Source organism: Gastrolobium bilobum, unplaced genomic scaffold, assembly GCF_033153095.1.
Source record: "Gastrolobium bilobum isolate Gb01-03AN ecotype WA unplaced genomic scaffold, APGP_CSIRO_Gbil_v1 utg24462, whole genome shotgun sequence".
NCBI lineage: Eukaryota > Viridiplantae > Streptophyta > Magnoliopsida > Fabales > Fabaceae > Gastrolobium > Gastrolobium bilobum.
The window spans coordinates 337,753-360,976 of record NW_026897771.1 but is presented as its reverse complement, the minus strand read 5'-3'; the positions used below and the strand labels follow the sequence as shown (position 1 = coordinate 360,976).

The 23,224-nt window shown below is 32.4% G+C and overlaps 2 protein-coding genes and 1 pseudogene across 2 annotated transcripts; 2 read left to right on the top strand and 1 right to left on the bottom strand.

Moving 5' to 3' along the window:
• Positions 1-234: 234 nt before the first annotated feature.
• Positions 235-2,321, bottom strand: LOC133310160 (sugar transport protein 13-like). Its single transcript, XM_061511063.1, has 5 exons — positions 2,189-2,321; positions 1,737-2,062; positions 1,461-1,585; positions 1,038-1,329; positions 235-864 (listed from the first exon to the last, which is right to left on the bottom strand). Exons 1-5 carry the CDS (start codon positions 2,319-2,321, stop codon positions 235-237), a joined length of 1,506 nt encoding a protein of 501 aa, XP_061367047.1.
• Positions 2,322-5,458: 3,137 nt separating this feature from the next.
• Positions 5,459-8,224, top strand: LOC133310163 (protein trichome birefringence-like 19; annotated as a pseudogene).
• Positions 8,225-14,349: 6,125 nt separating this feature from the next.
• LOC133310145 (protein trichome birefringence-like 19) lies at positions 14,350-15,897 on the top strand. The gene is made up of 2 exons (XM_061511039.1): positions 14,350-14,817; positions 15,082-15,897. The coding sequence occupies exons 1-2, from the start codon at positions 14,350-14,352 to the stop codon at positions 15,895-15,897; spliced, it is 1,284 nt and encodes a 427-aa protein (XP_061367023.1).
• Positions 15,898-23,224: the final 7,327 nt, after the last annotated feature.

The following is a 23,224-nucleotide window of genomic DNA, read 5'->3' as shown; positions in this document are numbered from 1 at the left end:
ATAGAATTAAAGTGTAAAGTATAGTAAAAGAATTTTGATGTAGAGATATTTTTCTTGGATAAAAGATGAAAATACAAAAAATTGGGTAAATATCGTATCGCCTTATCCCGTGCAGGCCAATGCTAACTTGAACTTTTGTAGGATGTGGGGTCGATTATGTGGCTGCAAGTATCAACGAAGTAATATTCGAAGTAACGTATTTCCACGTGTATGTGTATATGGCCTCGATCGAATTTAATCTTCCATAAATCTCTTCCAGAACCAGTGTTGTCTCCATACTTTCTCAGTCATCTCTTCAATCGGGATATTCTTTGTCTCTGGAATTAGGAAGATAGTGAATAATGACATGGCAAGCACCCAAGCCGAGAAGAATAAGAAGATCCCGAACTTGAGGTGGCACAACATGGACAAGAAAGCTTGTGCAATGATAAAGGTGAAGAGCATGTTGGTGACCACGGCCACACTTTGTCCGGCTGACCTAGCCTCTAGTGGGAATGTCTCACTGGGAATCAGCCACCCAAGTGGGCCCCAAGACCATGCAAAAGATGCCACGAATGTGCAAACCATGACCACCACCAGCATGGCAATTCCATTGCTCAAGCTATCTGAGTAGTCTTGTACCTTTAACCCAAGTATTATTCCAATCACCATTTGAGACACAAACATTTGAACACCAGCTTCCAACAGGAGCACCCTTCTCCCTGCTTTGTCAACTAAGAACACAGAAACCAATGTGGAGAGAACATTCACAGCTCCTGTGATCACGGCTGAGTACAGTGAAGCATCATGCTGAAATCCCAATGTGTTGAACAACACTGGAGCATAGAACATGATCGCATTGATGCCAGTCATTTGTTGGAAGACCTGTACCAATAGAAAATTCAAAATAACAAAATTAATCAAAACACTAATAATTAACAAATTCTTATATATGTCCGCCCATCACTTGACAATTTAAGCTTATGTATGAGTCAAAATAATATTGTTCGGTTTATGATTAATATTAATGACAAATATGAAAAATAACCAGTAGTGACCTGCAACAAGATGGCAATGATCAAAGGAGGACGGTTGTGGCGCTTTAAGAGGTTGGTGAAGGGGTTCTTGACCTCTTTAGCCACTTTACTAGCTTTAACAATATCATCAAATTCAGGGTCAACATTTTCTACACCACGAATCTTCTTGAGCACAGCCTTTCCTTCATCCTCAAAACCCCTCTCAATAAGACTATTGGGAGTGTCATCCACTATGAGGGCCCCCACTGTTAGCATCAGAGCTGGAATGCCCGCCAATGCCACTGATATCCTCCACCCATATCCACCTTCAATCCTATATTCCCCAATTTACACAATTAGAGAGAGTCTAATACCAAAATTTCAATTAATCAAAATCAAATTATGTAGTCTTTGTGTGCCTATCAATTTTCAATTAATTATATAAGGATTAATTATTAAACTTACTTTGCGGTAAACCAGTTGACAATGTTTGCTATGAGAATTCCGATGGTGATGTTAAGCTGGAACATGATGTTGAGTGCTCCACGAATTCTTGTGGGTGCAATCTCAGAAAGAAAAACTGGCACGGCCTGTCGTGAAAATTGTAATTGCATCAGGAATGAGCAATGTTGAAGGAGAAAGATAATGTAATGTATGAAATTGTAGTACGCCAAAAAGGGAAAATGTAACAAATAACAAAAATTAAAAAGTAGAGTGAAGAAAAGGAGAATAGATAAGGACCAGAGTGGCGAAACCAACACCGCAACCAAGTATGATCCTGCCTATAATGAGGAGAGCAAGGCGATTTGCCACTGCATTTAAGACAGTTCCAACAATGAAGAAAATCCCAGAAATCAACATAGTTAGCTTGCGGCCTAGTTTTCTGGTGACTCCAGAGGCAAATATGGTTGCAACCAAAGCTGCAAGGTAGAGAGAGGATGTGAACAATTGAAGGTTTTGATTATCATATTTGCAGTAGTTACTATCAATCCCGTGCTCCTCTTGTGTCCTTCTGTATATTTCTGGGAAAAACTTCTTCAGAAAGCTAGGCATTGATGTAACACCGCCTGCATTCACATAATACAATTCACAATTAATTTTCACACATTAAATTATATGATATTTTGTTTATGTTTTAATATAATATAATATAATATGGAATGTTATTAAGTTTTATATATATATATATGCACCTGAAATTCCAATATCATAACCGAACATAAGACCACCGGTGGCGGCCATTATGCAAGAAATGATGACAGTAAATGTGATCTTTGCTTCGAATTCGGTGTTCCCGGAAGCTGATGTAAATCCTCCGCCCGCCATGATTGCTAGCTAAATGTCTTGCCCAATTTACAATGATTGTCTGTCTTTGTTGCTTCAAGTCTTGTTTGACTTAATTATGGCCTGTCTTTGTCTTTGTCTTTTTTAACAGGGAGTACTTAAAGGCGATGAGATAAAGCTAGCTAGTGTAAATAAGAATTGTAAGATATGTATGGAAAAGGTTCTGATGAAGTTTGTGTAATAATATGACGCAATATATAGGGGCTGTAGAGATGCCACAGGAGTTGAGGTAAGGCAAAGAAGTTGATAACAGAGTGGATATCGATATCTTTAGATACGTTTGGATTCGGTCAAAAATTCCAACGGTTATATCTAGCTAATTATATCTAATGTAATTGTAAGAGGTAATATTCAATAAGTTATTATATCTAATTACGGAGAATACTAGCTGCCTGTGGAAATGTAACACCCATAGGACTTAATCGTATTGGAGGTCATTTTAAAAATAATCCAGTAGAACATGATAAAATTTATAAGAAAACCGAATTGGATAAATTTAGAAGAAAACCGAATTGGATTTTAAAACAAGCGGAAAATAATTTGGAGAAGTGGGTTGAAGTATATCTTTGTTTCGTTGGATTGGGCTCGTTTGTGGTTAATCTTTTGATACGCGCGCTTGGTTTTTTTTTTTTTAAATGATTAAAAAAATTAAATATTTAAAATAAGTAACTAAAATGATAAATATTTAAAATTAAATAATAAATTTCATAAAAATTAAATGATAAAATATCTAAATATTTATAATAAGTAACTAAGAAAAAATTAATAAAATATCAATCTAAATATAAAAATAATTATAAATTAATTTGAAATGAAATTAAAATAATAATATGTTTTGGAGTTTTCTTAATTGAAATTGTAATTCATCATTAATACATTATTGCTGTTAGGTTATTAATTAATCTATGCTTACCACTGTTCCATGTGGTTCATGAGTGTAGTATCAAACTGATCCACTGGATTTTAACGTCAGATTTGCCATGTTAAGTCAGAAATCTTTTATTTCAACGTTACGAGATTTGTAACATCAGATTTGCCATGTTAAACACATGAAAAATATTATTTATTATTTTTAGGCTGGAAAGGGCAAAGTATATTGTATTTCTTTCCTGTATTTACAAAAAGAGAAGATTGTAAAAGGGGCAAGCTAAATGAGTAAATGTGCTTCCCGAGTGTAGAATAAAAAGCTCGTTGACCATTTTGGGTGTTTTCCTCCAAATGTGTTAATTTAGGCTTTGGCGGAAATAATTCACCAGAATATGGGGATAGTCAACGGAATCACTTTAAAAAATAAAATAAAAAAACCTGTTGCACAATCCAGCAATGGTGTATAGATTAATTATATGTTGTCTTATCCTTATAATTTTGCAAAGAAATTGTCCCAAACTCAAACTTATATCAACCGGCCACAAATTAAGGAGCAATCTTACCATTACTTTAACCCTCATTCACATACTCACTTATTTCTGTAAAAATAATCATGTCTCTACCTTCATTCATTTACTTTAAATACTAAAAAACTAAAATGATTGATTAATATATAATTATCAAATAACTAATTACCATATTAATAATTAGTAAATTATAATTATTAAAAATAATAATTACTCAAATGAATATTTAATAATTAAAGTACAAATCACTACTTAATACAATTAATAATTAATTATCAATAATTAAATCAAAAATCTATAACTATTAGAATCAATACAATTTGCTACATAAATCAATTCGTGTGTACGGTAAGTCATAAGTGTATCATATATAAGATTTATGCATTTTTATAATTAATTAATTGATAAAAATTTTATGTAAATTAATTACTAATTTAGAATATTTTGTGACACGGATCTTATGTATAAATATGATGGACTTACTTCAAACATTCATTAATTTACCTAACGAATAATTATTATAATAATTAGTAATTTTAATCATTAGTCATTTTTATTTAATTATTGATTATTAATTATTAATTAGTGATCAGTAATTATTAATTGTATTAATTAATGATTTTAATTTTAGTAATTATTATTTTTTAATAATTAGAGATAATTAGTTATTAGTATTGTTTAACAATATATATTATAATTAATTATTTTGATAATTATTATTAATTAAGAATTTTAATTATATAATATTTAAACTGAATTAATGAATGAGTGTGAAATACAAATATTTTATAAAAAGGATAATGGGAAATTTAATCTGGTAAAGAGTTCCTCGAATGGATCGGAGGTGGAAACCTTATGAACGTGAGCTTCTATTCTTTGATGCAACTCATTTCTTATAACTTGTTAAATTACCTAATTTACCCTTGAACCTAGAGAACCAAAAAAATTATCATATCTTTATTGGAGATGAAAATGTGGCTTTGGATGATCACAGATCTCAACGTACGTAGTTAAATTTTGTTTATGTAATTTGCAAATTAAAAGCAAAGCTCAATATGAGTCAACCCTTGAACAAGTCATAATGAAGATCATTTACCTGCCGCTTAATTAGTTGCTTACTTATAAGTACGACAATAGAATATGTCCATAATATACGTTGTTATAGAAAGAAGCAGCCTCTTCACCTCTGTTGTATAATGAAAAAGAAAGACCGTCTGTTTGATAAATTATATTATTGCACCTAATTAAGGTTAGTGGGACAAAAAATGAAAAGACAATAATTACCAATATTATATAGCTCGGCACAAAGCATGGGGGAGAGGGATGTAACAAGGACAAGAGAAAACCTCAAATACTCTAATACATCTGATACATGTGGAAATAATCAAAACCTTAATTAGGCATATAATATCGGAGAATGTTATATTTATAAATTTTTTGTTTACAAACTATACTATGTACTCCCGGGAGAACACTATGTACTCCCATCCCGAGAGAACATTATATTCTCCTGAGAGAACACTATATTTTTTCAAGAGTAATTTGCAAAAATTCATAAAAAAAAGTTTGTAAAGATCCTTCTCCTATAATATTTAATGGTAACTAGGAAGGAACCGGCCAATTTAGAAAGTCAATGCTCATCAGAGTAAGCCATTGCATGTGCTGCCTCCCGTACCCCTTTCTCTCCTTTTCTCTTTTTCTTTCTGTTTCTCCCATCCTTTCCAAATGATGTTCTAAGTAATGGAGATTCTATTTGGAAAAAATACTCCAAAACAAATTATCCCAAAAGTGACTTTACTAGCAGTCTTTGCAATACTTGTTTTTACTGTGACCCCCCTGTCCTACCCTTTGTTTAGATACTCTTCATCATCTCTGAAGATCAAAGAATCCAAGCAACCATCCTCAGCATTTGATGATTTGAATAAGTCAGCAAGCTTGCCATCACCTTCTGTGGAGAAGTGTGACATTTTCACTGGGGAATGGGTACCAAATCCAAAGGCTCCATATTACACAAACAAAACATGTTGGGCAATTCATGAACACCAAAATTGCATGAAGTATGGAAGACCAGACTCAGAGTTCATGAAATGGAGGTGGAAGCCAAATGGATGTGAACTCCCAATATTCAACCCTTTCCAGTTCCTAGAAATTGTCAGAGGAAAATCCATGGCATTTGTTGGAGACTCAGTTGGCAGAAATCAGATGCAGTCCATGATATGCCTCCTATCAAGGGTGAGTCCCTTCTACCTTACTCTCAAATAGCAAAATTTTATGGTTGATAATTTGATTTATTTATTTATTTTGATAAGAATATTATCAAATCAGTTTTTTTTTTTGCTACAAGTAAAAATTAAACACATAACCTAATACAAATAACTCAAACCTCTCGCTACTAGACCAAAAATAGTGGCTTCAAATCATTTTTTGATCAACTAAGATCGTACTCTTATATCAATCTAGTATGTTTAAAAATAAATAAATTCTTAGTCTTGTTCAAAATTTAAACTTGGATAGTCAAAAGATTTATACACCTAGCCAAGGCTAACCTAGAAAATTACTTAGTTGAGGTTCTATTACAAAACAAGCCTGTATCTTTACCTGAAATTCAGAGCCAAAAATTCCTTAATTAAATAATAATTTTTTCTTTACGGAAATATAATTTATTTATTTTTGTGGTTAAAGCTCAAAATTTACTTGATATATACCGGTGAAATTTGAAGTGGAGAAAAGGGATTTTAAATTGGTGAAAAGCCATTATTGTTGGAATTTTCCCAATATCCTACTGTGAAAATTATCGCCCTAAACTTCTGTATACATCATATTGGATCATCGAGGAATCTAAAAGGAATTAGATTGACAAATTGAAATAAATTTTATACATTCATCAAATTTATGTGTTATCTTACCATATGCACATGTTTTGTAAGTCTTTTTTAAGATCAAATTTGATTAATGTTTTTACTAATACACTTATTTTAATTTGATCCATTTATGAAAAAAAATAATCAATTTATTCCTTATACATGTAATTGTTTTCAGAATTCGTTTTTTCTGCAGTTACGGCAGATAGTTTTTTTTGCAGCGGATGTAAAAAAAGTGAGACTCATTCATTTTCTTTTTCTTTTTTAAAAAAAATCAGGATCCATCTGGCATATCCTAACTTTTCTATGTATTGTTGCATAAGTTTTTTTTTTCAACTGCAGCAGAGCTATATTTCCCTTGTTTTTAATATCATTCCCATCATTTTTATCATGAAAATTTCTATTGCCGAAGCATAAGAAATCTAAACAATATCGCTATGAGCTGATCCTCCGGGTTTCTAACATGCAGGGTTTCTCTTTACTGGGAACAGATAAACATGAATTAAAATAATCAAGGAGGCTAAAAGGAATGGTTATAAAGGTGATGTCACTTATAAAATAATCTGAAAAGCTTGTGGTACTTATATAGTACATAGATTGTTCAGGGAGAGGACTCCACATAAAAAAAAATATTGATTTGAAACTTGACTATAGCAAGTATACATTAATTATAGACAGCCTACATAATTATTGTACATGAGCAAGTATTCGCATTTGAAACAAATGAAGCTTTTTTTTGTGTTTGGTATGATGAATGAACTACCACATTTACCATTCCTTGTCTTTATTTTTATTTTATTTTAACAAAATCTTGGTCTTGTTAACCTCACAGGCGGAATGGCCTATAGATGTATCATACACAGGAGATTTCAATTTCAAAAGGTGGAAGTACCCAAGCTACAACTTCACCATGGCAAGTTTTTGGACAACCCATTTAGTTAGATCCAAAGAAGCAGATAAAAGCTCATATGGACTCCTCAACCTTTACCTTGATGAGCCTGATGAGAAATGGATAACACAAATTGAAGATTTCGAATATGTCATTCTCAATGCAGGACATTGGTTTACGAGGCCATTGCTGTTCTACGAGAAACAAAAATTTGTTGGATGCCAGTATTGCCTCATGGGAAATGGCCCTGACTTAACCATATACTATGGCTACAGAATGGCACATAGGACTGCATTTAGAGCCATCAATAGGTTAGAGAACTTTAAGGGTGTAACATTTCTTAGGACATTTGCACCATCTCATTTTGAGAATGGGGCGTGGGATCAGGGAGGGAATTGCCTTAGAACTAAGCCATTTAAGAGCAATGAGACACATTTAGAAGGCCGAAATTTGGAGTTTTACATGATTCAATTGGAGGAGTTCAAAACTGCTGAGAAGGAAGCAAGAAAAAAGGGTTTGAGATACAGGCTACTTGATACCACACAAGCATCATTGTTGAGGCCAGATGGTCATCCAAGTAGATATGGGCATTGGCCTAATGAGAATCGGACATTGTATAATGATTGTGTGCACTGGTGCTTGCCTGGCCCTATTGACAATTGGAACGATTTCTTGTTCGAAATGTTGAAGATGGAAGGTGTAAGTTCAGCTGAAGAGAGGCGACATTTGCACAAAGATTGACAAATGAAATAAATTTTATACATTCATCAATTTTATATGTTATCTTTCTTGTAATTGCAAGCTACGTACGCCTACCATATGCACATGTTTTGTAAGTCTTTTTTAAGATCAAATTAGATCAATGTTTTCACTAATTATTTTAATTTGATCCATTTATGAAAAAAATAACCAACCTATTCCTTATATATACTGTTATACATTTAGTTGTTTGTAATATCATTCCCACCATTTGTTATCTGAGAATTGCATGCAGTTATTATAAGAACCAAATTAAAAATAAATATCACGTATAAGAATTTAAAATATTGTATTCCTAATTTCCATATGACTCATTTTCAATTTATTTTCTACAATTTACTGTTTATTTTTTTGTATACAATGGTGAGAATTGAACATATAATCTAGGGGTTTATTAATCTTATGTTACATGAGAGTACTATCTCATGTGGGTGATACAAATATGTGGGGTCCACAATTTAAAATGAAAAGAAAAAAGAAAAGAAAAAATTGGTACAAAATTCTATGAGTGTATAACATGAGATAGGTATCTGATGTTGCATGAGAGTATCATTTCCCTATAATCTAATACAAATTACACAAATCCATCGGCCAAAACAATTCTAATGGATTCAGTTTACTGTTTTATAACTATAATAAATGGTGTTGTAACAATAACATAGGATAAGAACTAAAATGACACTTCTGTTTTTACACAAAAACATACACAATCATCTCATCCGTTAATATTTCCTTCTTTTTTTCTCTGATACATTTATCCGCGGTCCACATGGAGTTGATATGTGAGATAAAATTTCTGTGTATTATTAATTTCCGTTTCTCTATAACACTTTTTATCATACTAAATTACGAATCCAGTTTTATCGAATGATGGGACCTTGGAAAAACATTTTTGGAAGCAATATGTTATAAATCAAAGAAAGGTCCGAAACAAAGGTGGAGGCCCGGGACATGGGATGCATGCCATGCTCCCCAAAGTTTGTAACTTATTTTATGTGTTTATTTATACATTTTATTGAAGGTTCTTATAAAATAAATTACAATTCATATAACCTCTGGCTCCATGTTGCATCATGGTAAGTATACTGGTCGTACAAGTAATAAAATGTGAGTAGAGTATTGTTCTCATGAGAATTAATCTATCAAGCACTAATTTCACCATATGATCAAAGTTGGATCGACCGCAAGGATTTTTGAGAATATAATTCGAATATAAAAAATGCAAACTATAACTAACAACTAACTAACAAGAACAAAGTCAAGAACTCAGGATAAAGAACAGATTGAAACTAATAATGCAAAAGAGTAATTAGAGTGTCGATTTCTCCAATTTCTTCCTAATGAATCTACCATTTCCTTCAATCAATATTCAAACTCATGTTATTGGCAATTCATCACAGATTAATTAACACTCAATCCCTTGGTATTTCAATTCTTTAACTTATTAAGAATCCTAATCCCTCAGGCTTTGTTTGGGAGTTTGGATGGGAAGAGAAGGAAGGAGATTCAAGGGAGAGGGAGGCGAAGGAAAGGAAGGGAAATGAAGGATATTTTTTTCCTTTGTTTAGAAGTTAAAAATATTGTAATGAAGAAAAATGAGGTTTAATGAAATATTTTACTTTACAAATAAAATAAAATAAAATAAAATAAAATTTAAAGTTTCTAAAACAAATTATTTATGTACTTTTCACACTACTAAAATAAATTATATTTTGTTATAAAAAAAAAATAAAAAAAAAAATTATATTTTTGACAGAATTTTTCATTGCAAATGACAAAAATTTCATCGAAAAATACTTTTTGGACCAATTTTTTCCGTCGAAATACACTTTGTGAAAGGCGATGAAATTTTTTATCTGTCAAAATATTTGATCGAAATAAGTTTGCATCAGAATTTTCAACATAAAAAAACTTGCAACGGAAAATTTTGAAAGAAAAAAAAATTCCGTAAAATTTTTTGATGCAAAACAAATTCCAATGAAAAATTCTCACGCGGATTGATGACATGTATTTTTTTGAAATTTTTGATAAAAAATATTTCGTTGGAAATTTTAAAATAAACAAAATTCCTTCAAAAATACTATTTTTTGTCGAAAACTTTCAACAAAAAATATTTAAGAAATCATTTTTGTTAAAGTTTTTGAGCAAAACTATATTTCATTGAAATTTTTGATGAAAATATTTTGGTCAAAACTTTCGAATTCATTTTGATTCTGTCCAGAATTTTGTCAAAAATTTTAATAAAATATTCGGTCAAAAATTTCGACAGAAATATTTTTAGTTGAAAATTTCAATGAAAACATTTTTCATAAAAAAAATTGACAAAAAGATTTTCCGTTGAAAATTTCAACGAAATTTTTTACGAAATTCTGATTCCGTCAAGAATTTTGTCAAAATTTTGTTCGTCGAAAATTTTTGTCAGTGATTATAACCAAATCTTGTACAGTCTTTAGTTTCAATAGAAATATTTTTTCTTCTCTATTTTCGGTGGAATATAATTGCGTCAAAAATTTTGTTACTATTTTTGACTAAATATTTTCCATCATTAAATTATATCGGTATTTGAAACTTTTCTAGTAGTGTCACATTGAAAAAATGATTCACACTTATGTAGTTTTTACATTACTATTTTTGACTAAATATTTTCCATCATTGAATTATATCGGTATTTGGAACTTTTCTAGTAGTGTCACATTGAAAAAATGATTCACACTTATGTAGTTTTTACATTTTAATGCTAAGGGTAGATGAGTAAATTTTAATATTCCCCCCCCCCCCCCCCTTCAAATCCTCCAAATTGGAGGAACTTTAATTTTAAGGGTGAGAAGGGTTTTGAAAAATTTTACAAAAATTCTCATTTCCCTTCCCCTATTTTTTTAAAATAACAAACAATCGGAAGGCATGAGAAAACCTTACCCTTCCTTCCCTTCCCCTCCAAACGGTAACTCCCAAACAAAGCCTTAGTGATCTTGATCCTGCCTAGGGCAAGCATTAAGAATGATGAATAAAAAGGTTATAGGTTTCATTAGTCTATCCCTAGATCAAACAAAACCTAGCAATTATTCATATCAGAATCATACATCAACATCTCTATTGTCATGCATAACTTAAGTAACCTTCTATGAATGATCAGTTCACAAAAGAATTAAGAATGAAATACAGAATAATTGCATAACATAACAATCAAAAGTCCATTGGTTCCATCTAACCCTAACAACAAGAAAACCTTGCTTGACATAGTCAGGAAAGTCTTTTTACAGAAGATGAAAAACATAGAAAGAACTCATTCGTCGATCTCCACGATAAAGTTTTGATCGTCCCTTCTCTTCCTCCTCAAAGAACTCAATACCCTTGCCCTCATTCATTGTATTTTTACAAAAAGATCCATGGGCTTTTCTTTACAAGTTGCTCGCTAAAGCGAGCTGAATACTGAAAATAGGTGACTTCTTGCTTATATGCTTGTTGCATTGAGCATTTTAGCGAGATAAATTGACATGCTCCCGGGTTTGCTCGCTGCATCGAGTAAACTAGCGAGATAAATTGAAATGTTTGCTAGTTTGCTCGCTGCATCGAGAAAACTAGCGAGTAAGCTTGTAAGATTGGCTGTTTTTATGTCTTTTCGTTGAATAACTCGTTGTGCGAGAAACTCAGCGAGATGCAACGTAAAATCACTCATTTGGCTTCCGCTTTACTTAAGTCTTGATTTCTTTCGGCTTCCTTAATCCATCAATGCTCTGATATAATTTAACTTGAAATCGGTACATTTTTAAGTCAATATCTTACCCAAGACGAAAACTAGAAAAATCTTTTGCATCTAATAATATTTGCTGTCTTTGACAGTATTAAACATTATTTAGCATATTTTTGATTCTAAACACATTATATAATTAATGCTTAACACCTGGTTCAACATACGATCAGGGAAAAAAACTTTAGTTCATTGTTGATAGCAATGAATACTGGTTTCAAAATGTAATATAAATTGGTACTTCAAACTATTTTTATCAAGGGTTTCGCAGCACATACATTGATACATGTTCCTTGAAAGCATTCAGAAAAACTTTTAGCAACATTTGGGATATAAAAGACTGAACTATGCTGCCATGTTATGAGAATGAACCAGAGAAGGACAAGGTGTTAAAGCAACATAAAATAACGTGAGATATGAAAATTGGAAAATTATTGCACTGGTTGAATACTATTTCTAAAAATAGTTTTTGGGTTTCAGAAAAAATAAATAAATAAAAAAACTCATTTAGTAAGGCCCGTTTTGTAAAAAAAAAAAAAAGAATTTAAAAATCGTAATTGTTTTTATTTTTATTTTTAGAATCAAATTTAGAGAACATGAGTTGTTTTTGTTGTGTTTTGACTTTTAACTTTCAAAACAAAAAAATACAAAAAAAATTTCAAAACTATTCTACAAAACAATTTAACAAAAAAAAAAATCATAACACAATTAGACAGACCATATATCTTCAATGATTTCACTGCCAAACAAAGCCAAGGAGAGTTATCAGGAGTTTTTTTGAGACTCAATCGCCAAACCACAACAATTTCATGATAAATGATCAGTATAAACTGAGTCAACAGTGCTCAAGAGCCTAATGATTGAAAATACAGGACTAATTATGATCATCACTGATTATTATTAATAGTGTCAATTATTGGTGGTTCATGCAACCAAAAGAAATATTGGCGAATGGTGGCTAAAATTCAAGCTTCTCCCTTGTCATGTTTTTTATGTCATCGAACCCTTTGAGGACCCCACTAGGATTCACGTTAGTCCATACACTGTGTTCCCGTGGATGTTTTGATGGAATAAAAATAAATAAAATTTCTTCATAAATGATTTGTTGGCGTTTTGGATATTTTGGTGGAACAAATATAAACATATTCAAAAATTTGTTCTGCTTTTATGCAATCAATATGAGACACGATGCCCTGTTGGCCTTTTGGATTTTGGCTTGATTTGGAGATTATTCCCGTGGCCACTTGCCTACCACTCTCTTCTTAACTTTTACTCTGATTCTCTTTCTAAAATTTTTTGTTAATAACCATATCATATGGGAAGGAAAAAGAAGTATAATGTTGTAGGAAAATATTTAGGTAATGTTATAGAGATAGAGATGGTGGGACCCACCCTTGTTTTCAAAAACCAAAAAAATAAACAAGTGTGGGTCCCACCATCTCTATCTCTATAACATTACCTAAACATTTTCCTACAACATTATACTTCTATTTCCCGGGAAGTTATTCATTATATTTGAATCTTCTCTCATTCTTACACAATACTTGGTGAATGGAGCCTTGCTTATTTCATAAATAGTACAACGTCCAAGAATGTATCAGAAGCACTCTTTGAGCTTCGCTAGGAAAAGGAAGATTCCTCGTAGCCCAAATTTTTTTAAAAAATTGGCATGAATCAAGATGTGAACCTCTGACCCAAACAAACTCTTGGAAGCTCAGTTGCTAGCTGAGCTACCCTTAGGGATTATCTCATACCCCTTTTTAGTGTTACTAATATTACTCTATGATTCCTCCTTATTTTGATATCAAGAACGCATACAATAATTTCCGATTTTCATTTTCAATCACAAATTGATGCAGCAGCCTCTTCCCCCCTGGTTTGAAGATTTTCAATATAACTACATAAAATGATTAAAAAACTTAGTTTGCTTTTGTCATAACTCATGAAGATGTGTTAGGACAGAATGTGGAGAGGGAAAGGGTATGTTAAAGCTGAGGCAAAAGTCCCGATAAAATTATATTCCAACATAAATAGTTTCCAAATAAAATAAATATGGTACCATATAAATTAAACTCTTAAGCTGAAAAATTAATATTTGACAAGGGCTTCACATGTATCATAAAAAAACAAAAACTGTTGAAATTGAATTGTGGTGCTTTCAAGAGGGAGAACACTTCAAATAATTGCCAAGAACTCAGACATATTATAAAATCATGATAACCACTTGCCTAATATGCCAAGCCATCACAGAGTTTATTCACTGACTTAAAATTGAGAGCTTTATCCTAACCACACATCAAAGAACAGTGTAGGTATATAAACTGTTAGCAAACCTTTTGATACTGACTTCAGCTCAGGCATGAGATTTCAGTCCTTACAACTTCCCAATGGGAAGTACACGTCAGGAAACACTATCAAGAATGTTATCCTTCTTCCATTTGCTGTGCTTCTCATCATGTTCCCATTTTCTCTTATTAAATACTCTTACTCTCATCAATCATCTTCTAAGATATATGCTAGCAGTTTGAATATGAACAGCACTGAAATAAAACGATGCAACATCTTCTCCGGAGAATGGGTTCCTTATAGTAAAGGACCTTATTACAATAATGAGACTTGCCATTTGATAATAGACCAACAAAACTGCATGAAGTTTGGAAGACCTGACAGAGAGTTCCTCAAATGGAGGTGGAAACCTTATGAATGTGAGCTTCCACTCTTTGATGCAACTCAGTTCTTAAAGCTTGTCAAAGGAAAGTCAATGGCATTTCTTGGAGACTCAGTGGGAAAAAACCAGATGAATTCATTGTTGTGTCTCCTAAATCACGTAAGTAATCAATCAACCACACTTTATTATTATATTTTACTTTTGGTTTTTAAAGGTAAAATTAATTTCTATCAACTTTCTATCCCTCCATTATATACCAATCAAGCTTCTCAATTATCTTACTTTAACTCTTTGACGCATTATGTTATAATATTTTGTTAATGAGTTGCATGCTTATGTTACAAAACTTTTCAGATAAAGATAAAAAAAAAAAAATTAGTCATAATTTTCAAAAATGCTAACTTGATTTACTCTTTTAATTAGGTGGCTCAACCTGAGGATATTTCTGAGAGATATGTAACAGATGCCATATATTTCAGACGCTGGTTCTATGGTGATTACAATTTCACCTTGGCAACACTCTGGTCCCCATATTTGGTGAGAGCCAGAGATGCTGACCTCAATGGTCATTCTAACAACAGCCTCATGAACCTGTATCTAGATAAGGCAGATGAAGCATGGGTTAATGAGATTGAAAATTTTGACTTTGTCATTATCTCAGCTGGCCAGTGGTTCTTTCGGCCACTAGTGTTATATGAAAATGGCCAAATTGTTGGATGCCACAAGTGTGGACAGAACAACATTACAGATGTTACTCACTATTATGGATATAGGAAGGCATTCCGAACAGCATTTAGAACTATTCTTAATCTCAAAGGGTATAAGGGGGTGACATTTTTTAGAACATTCTCTCCAGCTCACTTTGAGAATGCTGAATGGAACAAAGGAGGGAGTTGTGAAAGGATAAAGCCTTACACTAAGGAAGAAATAAAGTTTGAAGGGTATATTCTTGAGACATATATGAGTCAAGTGGAGGAGTTTAAAGCAGCACAAAAGGATGCAAGGAAGAGAGGTTTGAAGTTTTTAATGCTAAATACAACTGAGATTATGCTGCGGAGGCCTGATGGACATCCCAATAAATATGTATGGGGACATTCAAAGAACCAAAATGTGACACATAATGATTGTGTTCATTGGTGTTTGCCAGGCCCTATTGACATATGGAATGAGTTTGTACTCTATATGTTGAAAATGGAAAATCAAAAATCTTTTATTTCAACGTTACAGAAATTTGTATAGAATATCAAGTTTGCCATGTTAAACACACGAAAGATGTTATTTATTATTTGTTTTAGGCTGCAAGGGGCAAGGTATATTGTATTTCTTTCCTGAATTTACAAAGAGAGGAGATTGTGAAAGTGCCAAGCTAAATGAGTAAATGTATTTGGCCACAATCGATTGTTAAATCATGAATGAAAATGTAAAGCAATTTGTGGGCTTTTTGATCCTTATAACCCTTTATTATTAATTAATTACCGATTTGACCTTGATTATAAACTATTTCAAAAATTTAATCCCCTCAGAAAACATAACACCAATCTGCCCCTGTTTGACCGTTGACCACCAAGCCTACCCGGGTACACCCCTCTGTACCCGGGTATTTTTTGAAAATTTTTGTCTACCCGGGTAGGGAGGCGTGTACCCGGGTATTGTTCTTCGTACCTGAAAAATTGCTTGAATTATTTACCCGGGTAGAGAGGGGTGTACCCGGGTAAATCTTCGACCACCCATTTGGTATTTTCTCTCTCTTTTTTACAGCTAATGAGATAGATCAGTATTATCAAGTTAAGCATGCCTAACCAATTTGAAGAGCTTTTAGCTTTGAGAATGGATTTGGAATTTCCATACATCAACACTTTACTGCTCATCAAAGCGGTCCCTGTTCGTATCGATTATGATGGGGTCTACTTTTATGTACGTCAAAATCGCGCTCCTATATATAAATGTGGTACCGGGTCTATTGGGGAGAGTGAGACGGAAAGAAAATAAAGACAGGGTTCATGGTACAGAAATTTAGTGTGAGCATGCAGCTTTTCATTTTACTGGTAAATGACGAATTATCACGTTCAGGGAAGACATGCATGGGACAAGGTTTGTGGTTGTGGATTTATACTGTTAACTGAGAATTCTCTTTCTGAAATAATCATTGAAAAATATTTGTGTGCTTTACAGACCCAAAAATGTTGCAGAGGCAGAGCACGTGATAGTCGGTGCCTCTATATTCAAAGCTTGGAGAAGAAGAGTGCATGGGAGATCCAAAGAGTAATCATACCGGGTGGTTGAAGATTTACCCGGGTACACCCCTCTCTACCCGGGTAAATAATTCAAGCAATTTCTCAGGTGCGAAGAACAATACCCGGGTACACGCCTCCCTACCCGGGTAGACAAAAATTTTCAAAAAATACCCGGGTACAGAGGGGTGTACCCGGGTAGGCTTGGTGGTCAACGGTCAAACAGGGGCAGATTGGTGTTATGTTTTTTGAGGGGGTTAAATTTTTGAAATAGTTTATAATCAAGGTCAAATCGGTAATTAATTAATAATAAAGGGTTATAAGGGTAAAAAAGCCCAATTTGTGGGTACATATCTTGTTGGACTAATTTTCACTTGTTATGTCCTGTTTCTCAAATGGGTCTGTTATTCAGGCCCAATTGTGGCTTTTTATGGTAAGAACCACTGGGCCAATTGCTTCATGGGAATTACAGTTCAGTTTGGAGGGGATACTGTATATGTTGGGCCAGCCCATATAACCAAATACTAATAAGAGAAAGTTTCACCTATTGCCCAATTACAAGAATACCTTGTCAACCTCTCCACCAATAAACATCAAATCAATCAAATTTCAAAATTAAGTTCATTATTAATTGCTATGCTTCCAAATGTTGGAAATTTGGAGAAATAGCATCTAATCGACATCTATGGTTCCACCACTGCCCCATGTGTTTCGCGAGTGTAATATAAAATTTTTTTATTTACTAAAATATCCTTAAAAGGTTGTGTTAGACTGTTAGGTGGAAGAAGTGATACTATCAATTTCCACACAAAAAAAGGTACGAACCTAAATATTCATTAAACGGAAACATATCTTTTAGTAAAAATAATAATTTTTCTAATATTCTTCTGTATATTGACGTTGAATACTTCAAAACTGACGAGTGTCTAATAAGTACAATTTCTTAAATTTGGAAAAAAAATTAAAGAGCCGCGATGTTGATGTTCATGTGCAATGAACCAAAAAGACAACAATTAACATCAGGAAATTTTATTTTTATCATTTTTGTTTGCCGATTGTTATTTTTTAATTAATTTTTTCCTCGTTTTCTAAAAATACTATCTTAGTATATTATCACTCTTATGGGTGTTCGCGGTTTAGATTGGATCAGTTTTGGAAGCAAAAATCATCTTATCCAATCTCTTCGGTTTGATCATGTAATCATTCATTCGGTTTGGATTTTTTTTCATATCCTATCCGATCCAATCCAATTTTTTTCGGTTTGGATTGGATCAGTTTTCAATTTTTGGAAAAGTCTAAAATTTATTTCATGATTATTGTGTAAATAACATATCTTCTGTATATATTAGTTTTGTAAAGTTTTTCTTTTTTTGAAATATAGAAGCATCTATAAACGATAATATAGTTTTTTTTTTTTGCAATGAGATATGAAACTCTACACAGATGAAATTTTGCTGATAGGATGTGGCTAAGTTTTTTCTTCGGTTTAGTTTATGTATTAATGGGTCTTGGGTTTAGAATTTTTTGGACTATAATTGAAGAAGACTAGGGGTGTAAATAGGTTAGGTCGGCCTACAGGGGCCTACGGCCTAGCCTATATTAGGCCAGGCTTGCTATTATAAATAGTAAAATAGAATAGGCCTAGGCTTTTAAAAATACCTATTTAGAAAGTAGGTCATAGGTTTTTTTGTACATGTCTAGCCTATAAGCCTACAGGTCGGCTTATATCATATTATTTATTTAAATTATACTAAATAAAATTATTATTTTAATAATTTTGAATAATAAAATAACAATATTTTAGTTATTCTTTTAATTGTTAAATGTTTAATAGGTTTAAACAGGTTAACAGGCCTAAGCCAAGGCTTTTATTTTTTAAATATAGGTCAAGCCAGACTTGTAATTTAGGGCCTACACAGGCTAATAGGCCAGGCCATACCCAATACTTTTTACATAGACCTGACCTATTTAAGCCAAAGCCCAGTCCACCCCAGCCCATTTACACCCCTAGAGAATACCCAAGTAGATATAGGAGAATTAATATATTGGATCGGTTTTGATTGCATCAATTTTTATCAACCCATCAGAAAACCGATCCAATCTAATTAAAATTTGCAATTTTTTTTTCTGTTTTTGATTTTTTGATTTTTGATTTATTCGGTTATCAGTTTTTCGATTCGGTTACCGCGGTTTGAATCGGTTGATGAACACCCCTACTATCTACGGGTGTTAAGGGGTCGAATCGGGCTTTGATCTTGAAAGGTTAAGTTTGTGTTTAAATATGTCATACTGTCATAACCTGTAACTTGTTATAAGTAAGTATAATTATCGGCATATGACATGACTTATTTACAAAAAATAAAAACCTGACATAGCCTGTTAAAAAAAAAAGACAATAAAAATTTATCTAAACGTAATATATAATCAGCATCACTAATAATTTCATAAAGATTCATAAATTCAATATGAGTTCATTTTTTCTACGGTCAATGTAGATAACTTATCTACAATGAGTCTAAAACGACGTCGTTTTGAACCGGAAATTAAGGTATTTTTGTAATTATAATTTTTTTCAGGGATATAATAGTCTTTTTCATTATAATTTTTTAATTTTTCAACCCAAAATGACAACGATGTCATTTTGGGAGCGAATGTAAATAACTTATTTATATTCACTATAAAAATATTTAAGTCATTCAATATATATCCAAACAGTTTAATACAAACCAAAATTATTCAAAAAATCTGTTTAACCAATAAACTAAAATAGTATAAAATTCTGCATAACCAAAAAAACAAAAGATTACAAATTCTGCGTAAACAATTTAATATAATCATATCAACAAATTAATATATTGCGATGTTGCCTCCTCTTACAACAAAAAAGTCCGATTATTTTCTACATTCAATTATAATATTATAAGATATAAAATAATTTAAATTAAATAAATTAATACCTTTGGTTTTTTCTTGTGTCATACATTTACAAGAACTCGTTGAGCTTACAGAGTGAATGGTGCATCAAGTTTAACCAACTCATAATAAAAAATTCCTAAAAAAAATGAGGTGGTGAAGATCGAATCCATATACTACCATATACATACAACCAATATTACACCGTTCTTTTCTCATGATTCATCAATAATTGTACCGCCAGAAGATGATCAAGAACCTCCGTTCCCACTTCAAAATATATATAATATAATAAGCCCTCCATTCCCGCATACCCCAACATCTACTATCGGAGTTTCCTTGTAGTTCAACCCGATCTAACTATCCCTTTCTTCTCTCATCATTCATCGCAATAATTGTTGTGCCTCAAGAAGATAGAAGATGATCAAGAACCTCACAAAAGATATCGCCTCTTCAATCCAGTCCTCCATCTCCTCTAATCCAGTAACCGAGACAGCATCCACGATTTTATCAGACACTAGTAACATTCTCTCATCAAATTCTCTACAAGATGATCCTTCTAATATCCTCTCCTCTGACACTCTCTTGGATAGTTCTAAAACCATATCCTCATACACTTCCAACATCGCAGATACACTCAACACTATCATCTCCTCAGACACAAACACTGTCTTAGACAGTACATCCAAGATTATCTCCTCAGACACAGACACTCTCTTGGACAATACATCCAAGATCATATCCAATCCTTCTAATGTCTTATCTCCACTCACTACAATCACAAACTCCTTGAATCCCCTTAACCCAACCCTGTTTCTTGGCCTCTTGACTTCAGTTATATCTCTTCCGCTATCATTTCTTGGAAACGTTCAAGACCTTGTCCTTAACCTGATCATCACCCCTTTATGGCTTTTCCTTTGTCGTTTTAAGATACTAGGCCTCATTCCTCTCCTCCTTCTTGCAGGCCTAGTCATCATGATTTTGATCCTTTTCACGCCATTGATCATCTTAACAAGCCCCGTATGGATACCAGCAGCCACAGCTTTCTTGCTCTTCACTGTAGCGTTCATCTCCATGTGTGGATTCGTTGTTGTTGTGGTTGCTACCTTCTTATGGGCTTACACCTTTTACAGGCGACGCAACACACAGAGCTAATGGGAACAGTGACCAAAATGTCACTGTTCATCAACTTTTTTACCTAAATGCTACGCGAACAGTCTTATTTTTCAATCTGCCACGGAGGTGAGTTCTCTACCCAGTGTAGCGAACTCACAGTTTGCTGACGTGTCACGTTTATAGTGGACACCAAGTTCTTTACACTGGGTAGCGAACTTGGTTTCGCTACCCTCTTCAAACTTTTTTTTTTAATTTGGTACTTGTTATTTATTAAAAATATGACACGTCAGCAAACCGAGTTCGCTACACCGGATAGCAAACTTGCCCCCATGACAGATTGAGAAATAAGACCGTTCGCGTGACATTTAGGTAAAAAAGTTGATAAACAGTGACACTTTGATCATTGTTCCGAGCCGAGCTAACGAAGGAAGCCTGAATCCCCTGCTTCGGGGTTTGTGGAATTTCTTTTTTGGTACTTTATATAATAATATGTATATTATAATCACTATGGTATTAATTAACTTGTTGCGCATGCCTATTCATTTTTGTTAAAAAAAGTAATTATATAAATAATTATTTCAACCAAAAAACTTAAATTATTCAATTAAAAAAAACTTACGTTGTTAAGTAAAAAATATTAATAATTTAATATTATATTAATATATCTTTCTAAAATGTTTTCTCACACAAAAATTTATTAGGCTTGAAAAATACTTGATACATCAAGCTTAGCCTACATGTAATTGTGGAATTTGATTTTTTTTTCTTTAATTTATATAATAGTATGTATATTATAATCATTGTGGTATTAATTAACTTGTTGTACACGTCTATAATCATTTTTGTTAAAATAAAAAAAATTCATAATATAAAAAATTATTTCAACCAAAAAAGTGAAGACTCATAAATGGTTTTATATTATATCTTTTTAACACACTCCCTTATATGAGAGTTTATTGGGCTTGAAAGGTGGATGATAGATCAGGTTTAGGGTTTAGGGTTTAGAGTTTAGGATATAAGACCTGATAGTATAAGACTTGATTAAATTTTAATAATATCCTGCGTTTGATATGGTATTGTATAAGATAATATCCTCCAATATTTTAAAAATTAATATATTAAAAAAATTATTTTAATATATTAATATTGAAATGATATATTAGTTCTAGAGAATTGTGCTTGTAAGCAATATTAATACATCAATCTCTTATCAGGCCTATCCCCTTAGGCTTGATTAAATTATACATCAAACAACTGAAAATGTCATAACGTATAGTATAAGCTTATACTATCAAGCCTTATACATCACACCAAACAAGCCCTAAATAAGTAGTAATATATATTTATTATTTAGAATTCTTTAATAAAATGAGTGATCTCATGAACAACAATTCAGGGTAATTTGGAAGAACTTTGATTGGGTATACTTATAGAGCTGTAAATAGAATGATTTGTGAGAATTTTGATTTGTTGTAATGAGAATTGTGAACAGGATAAGTGTTGGGACTTGGGAGATTATTTTTCTTATTGAGATTAATATTATTTCCTGTATTCATTTATTCCCTCCTTGTATATAGAAGCGCCTTTGGGCTATTCATATAGATTACAATTTTTTTCATTGCATGAATAAATTTTCTCCAATTTCATTTGTATGTTTTCATTTATTTCTGCTTTTACACGGTTTTTATTTTGATTTTAAAGGGAAAACAATGTATAAAATTATGTTTAATTAGGGGTGCCAACGTTCCATATGAAACTTGTAAGGCTTATTGAACCAAAATTTATCCGGTAGTTGTCAACCCGACGCACAACTTGAAGCAGAATGACCCATTTAATTTCCTGAAGCTGTGAAGCACAACCAACGTTACTATTTGCTACCCGATACGGAGTTAAGATAATAAAAAGGTAATATAATACGATGCTAAATAATAATAATTCAACAAATATCATATGAAGTAACGTAAATAAATGATGATGACTATATTTTACCCTTACGGGAAATAAACCTCCATTTTCACTTTTTAACTGGTTCAGTGACACCGTTGGTGAAAATTGAGCTCACGGTCACCGACAAACTTTTGGTACATCCAACGTGCCTAACTCGGTACACTCGTTTATTAAGATGGATAATCTTTTTTTATTTTAACCCTCATTTTTTTTATATTTTTCTTTATGTCCCTTTAAATTTTTCTCATTTAATAAACGGATGTATTAAATTTGGTACTTCCATGATATTAAAAAAATATCTCACGGCCACACGGTGAGTGCAACATCTATACATGTAATGTAAAGTATACGATATATAA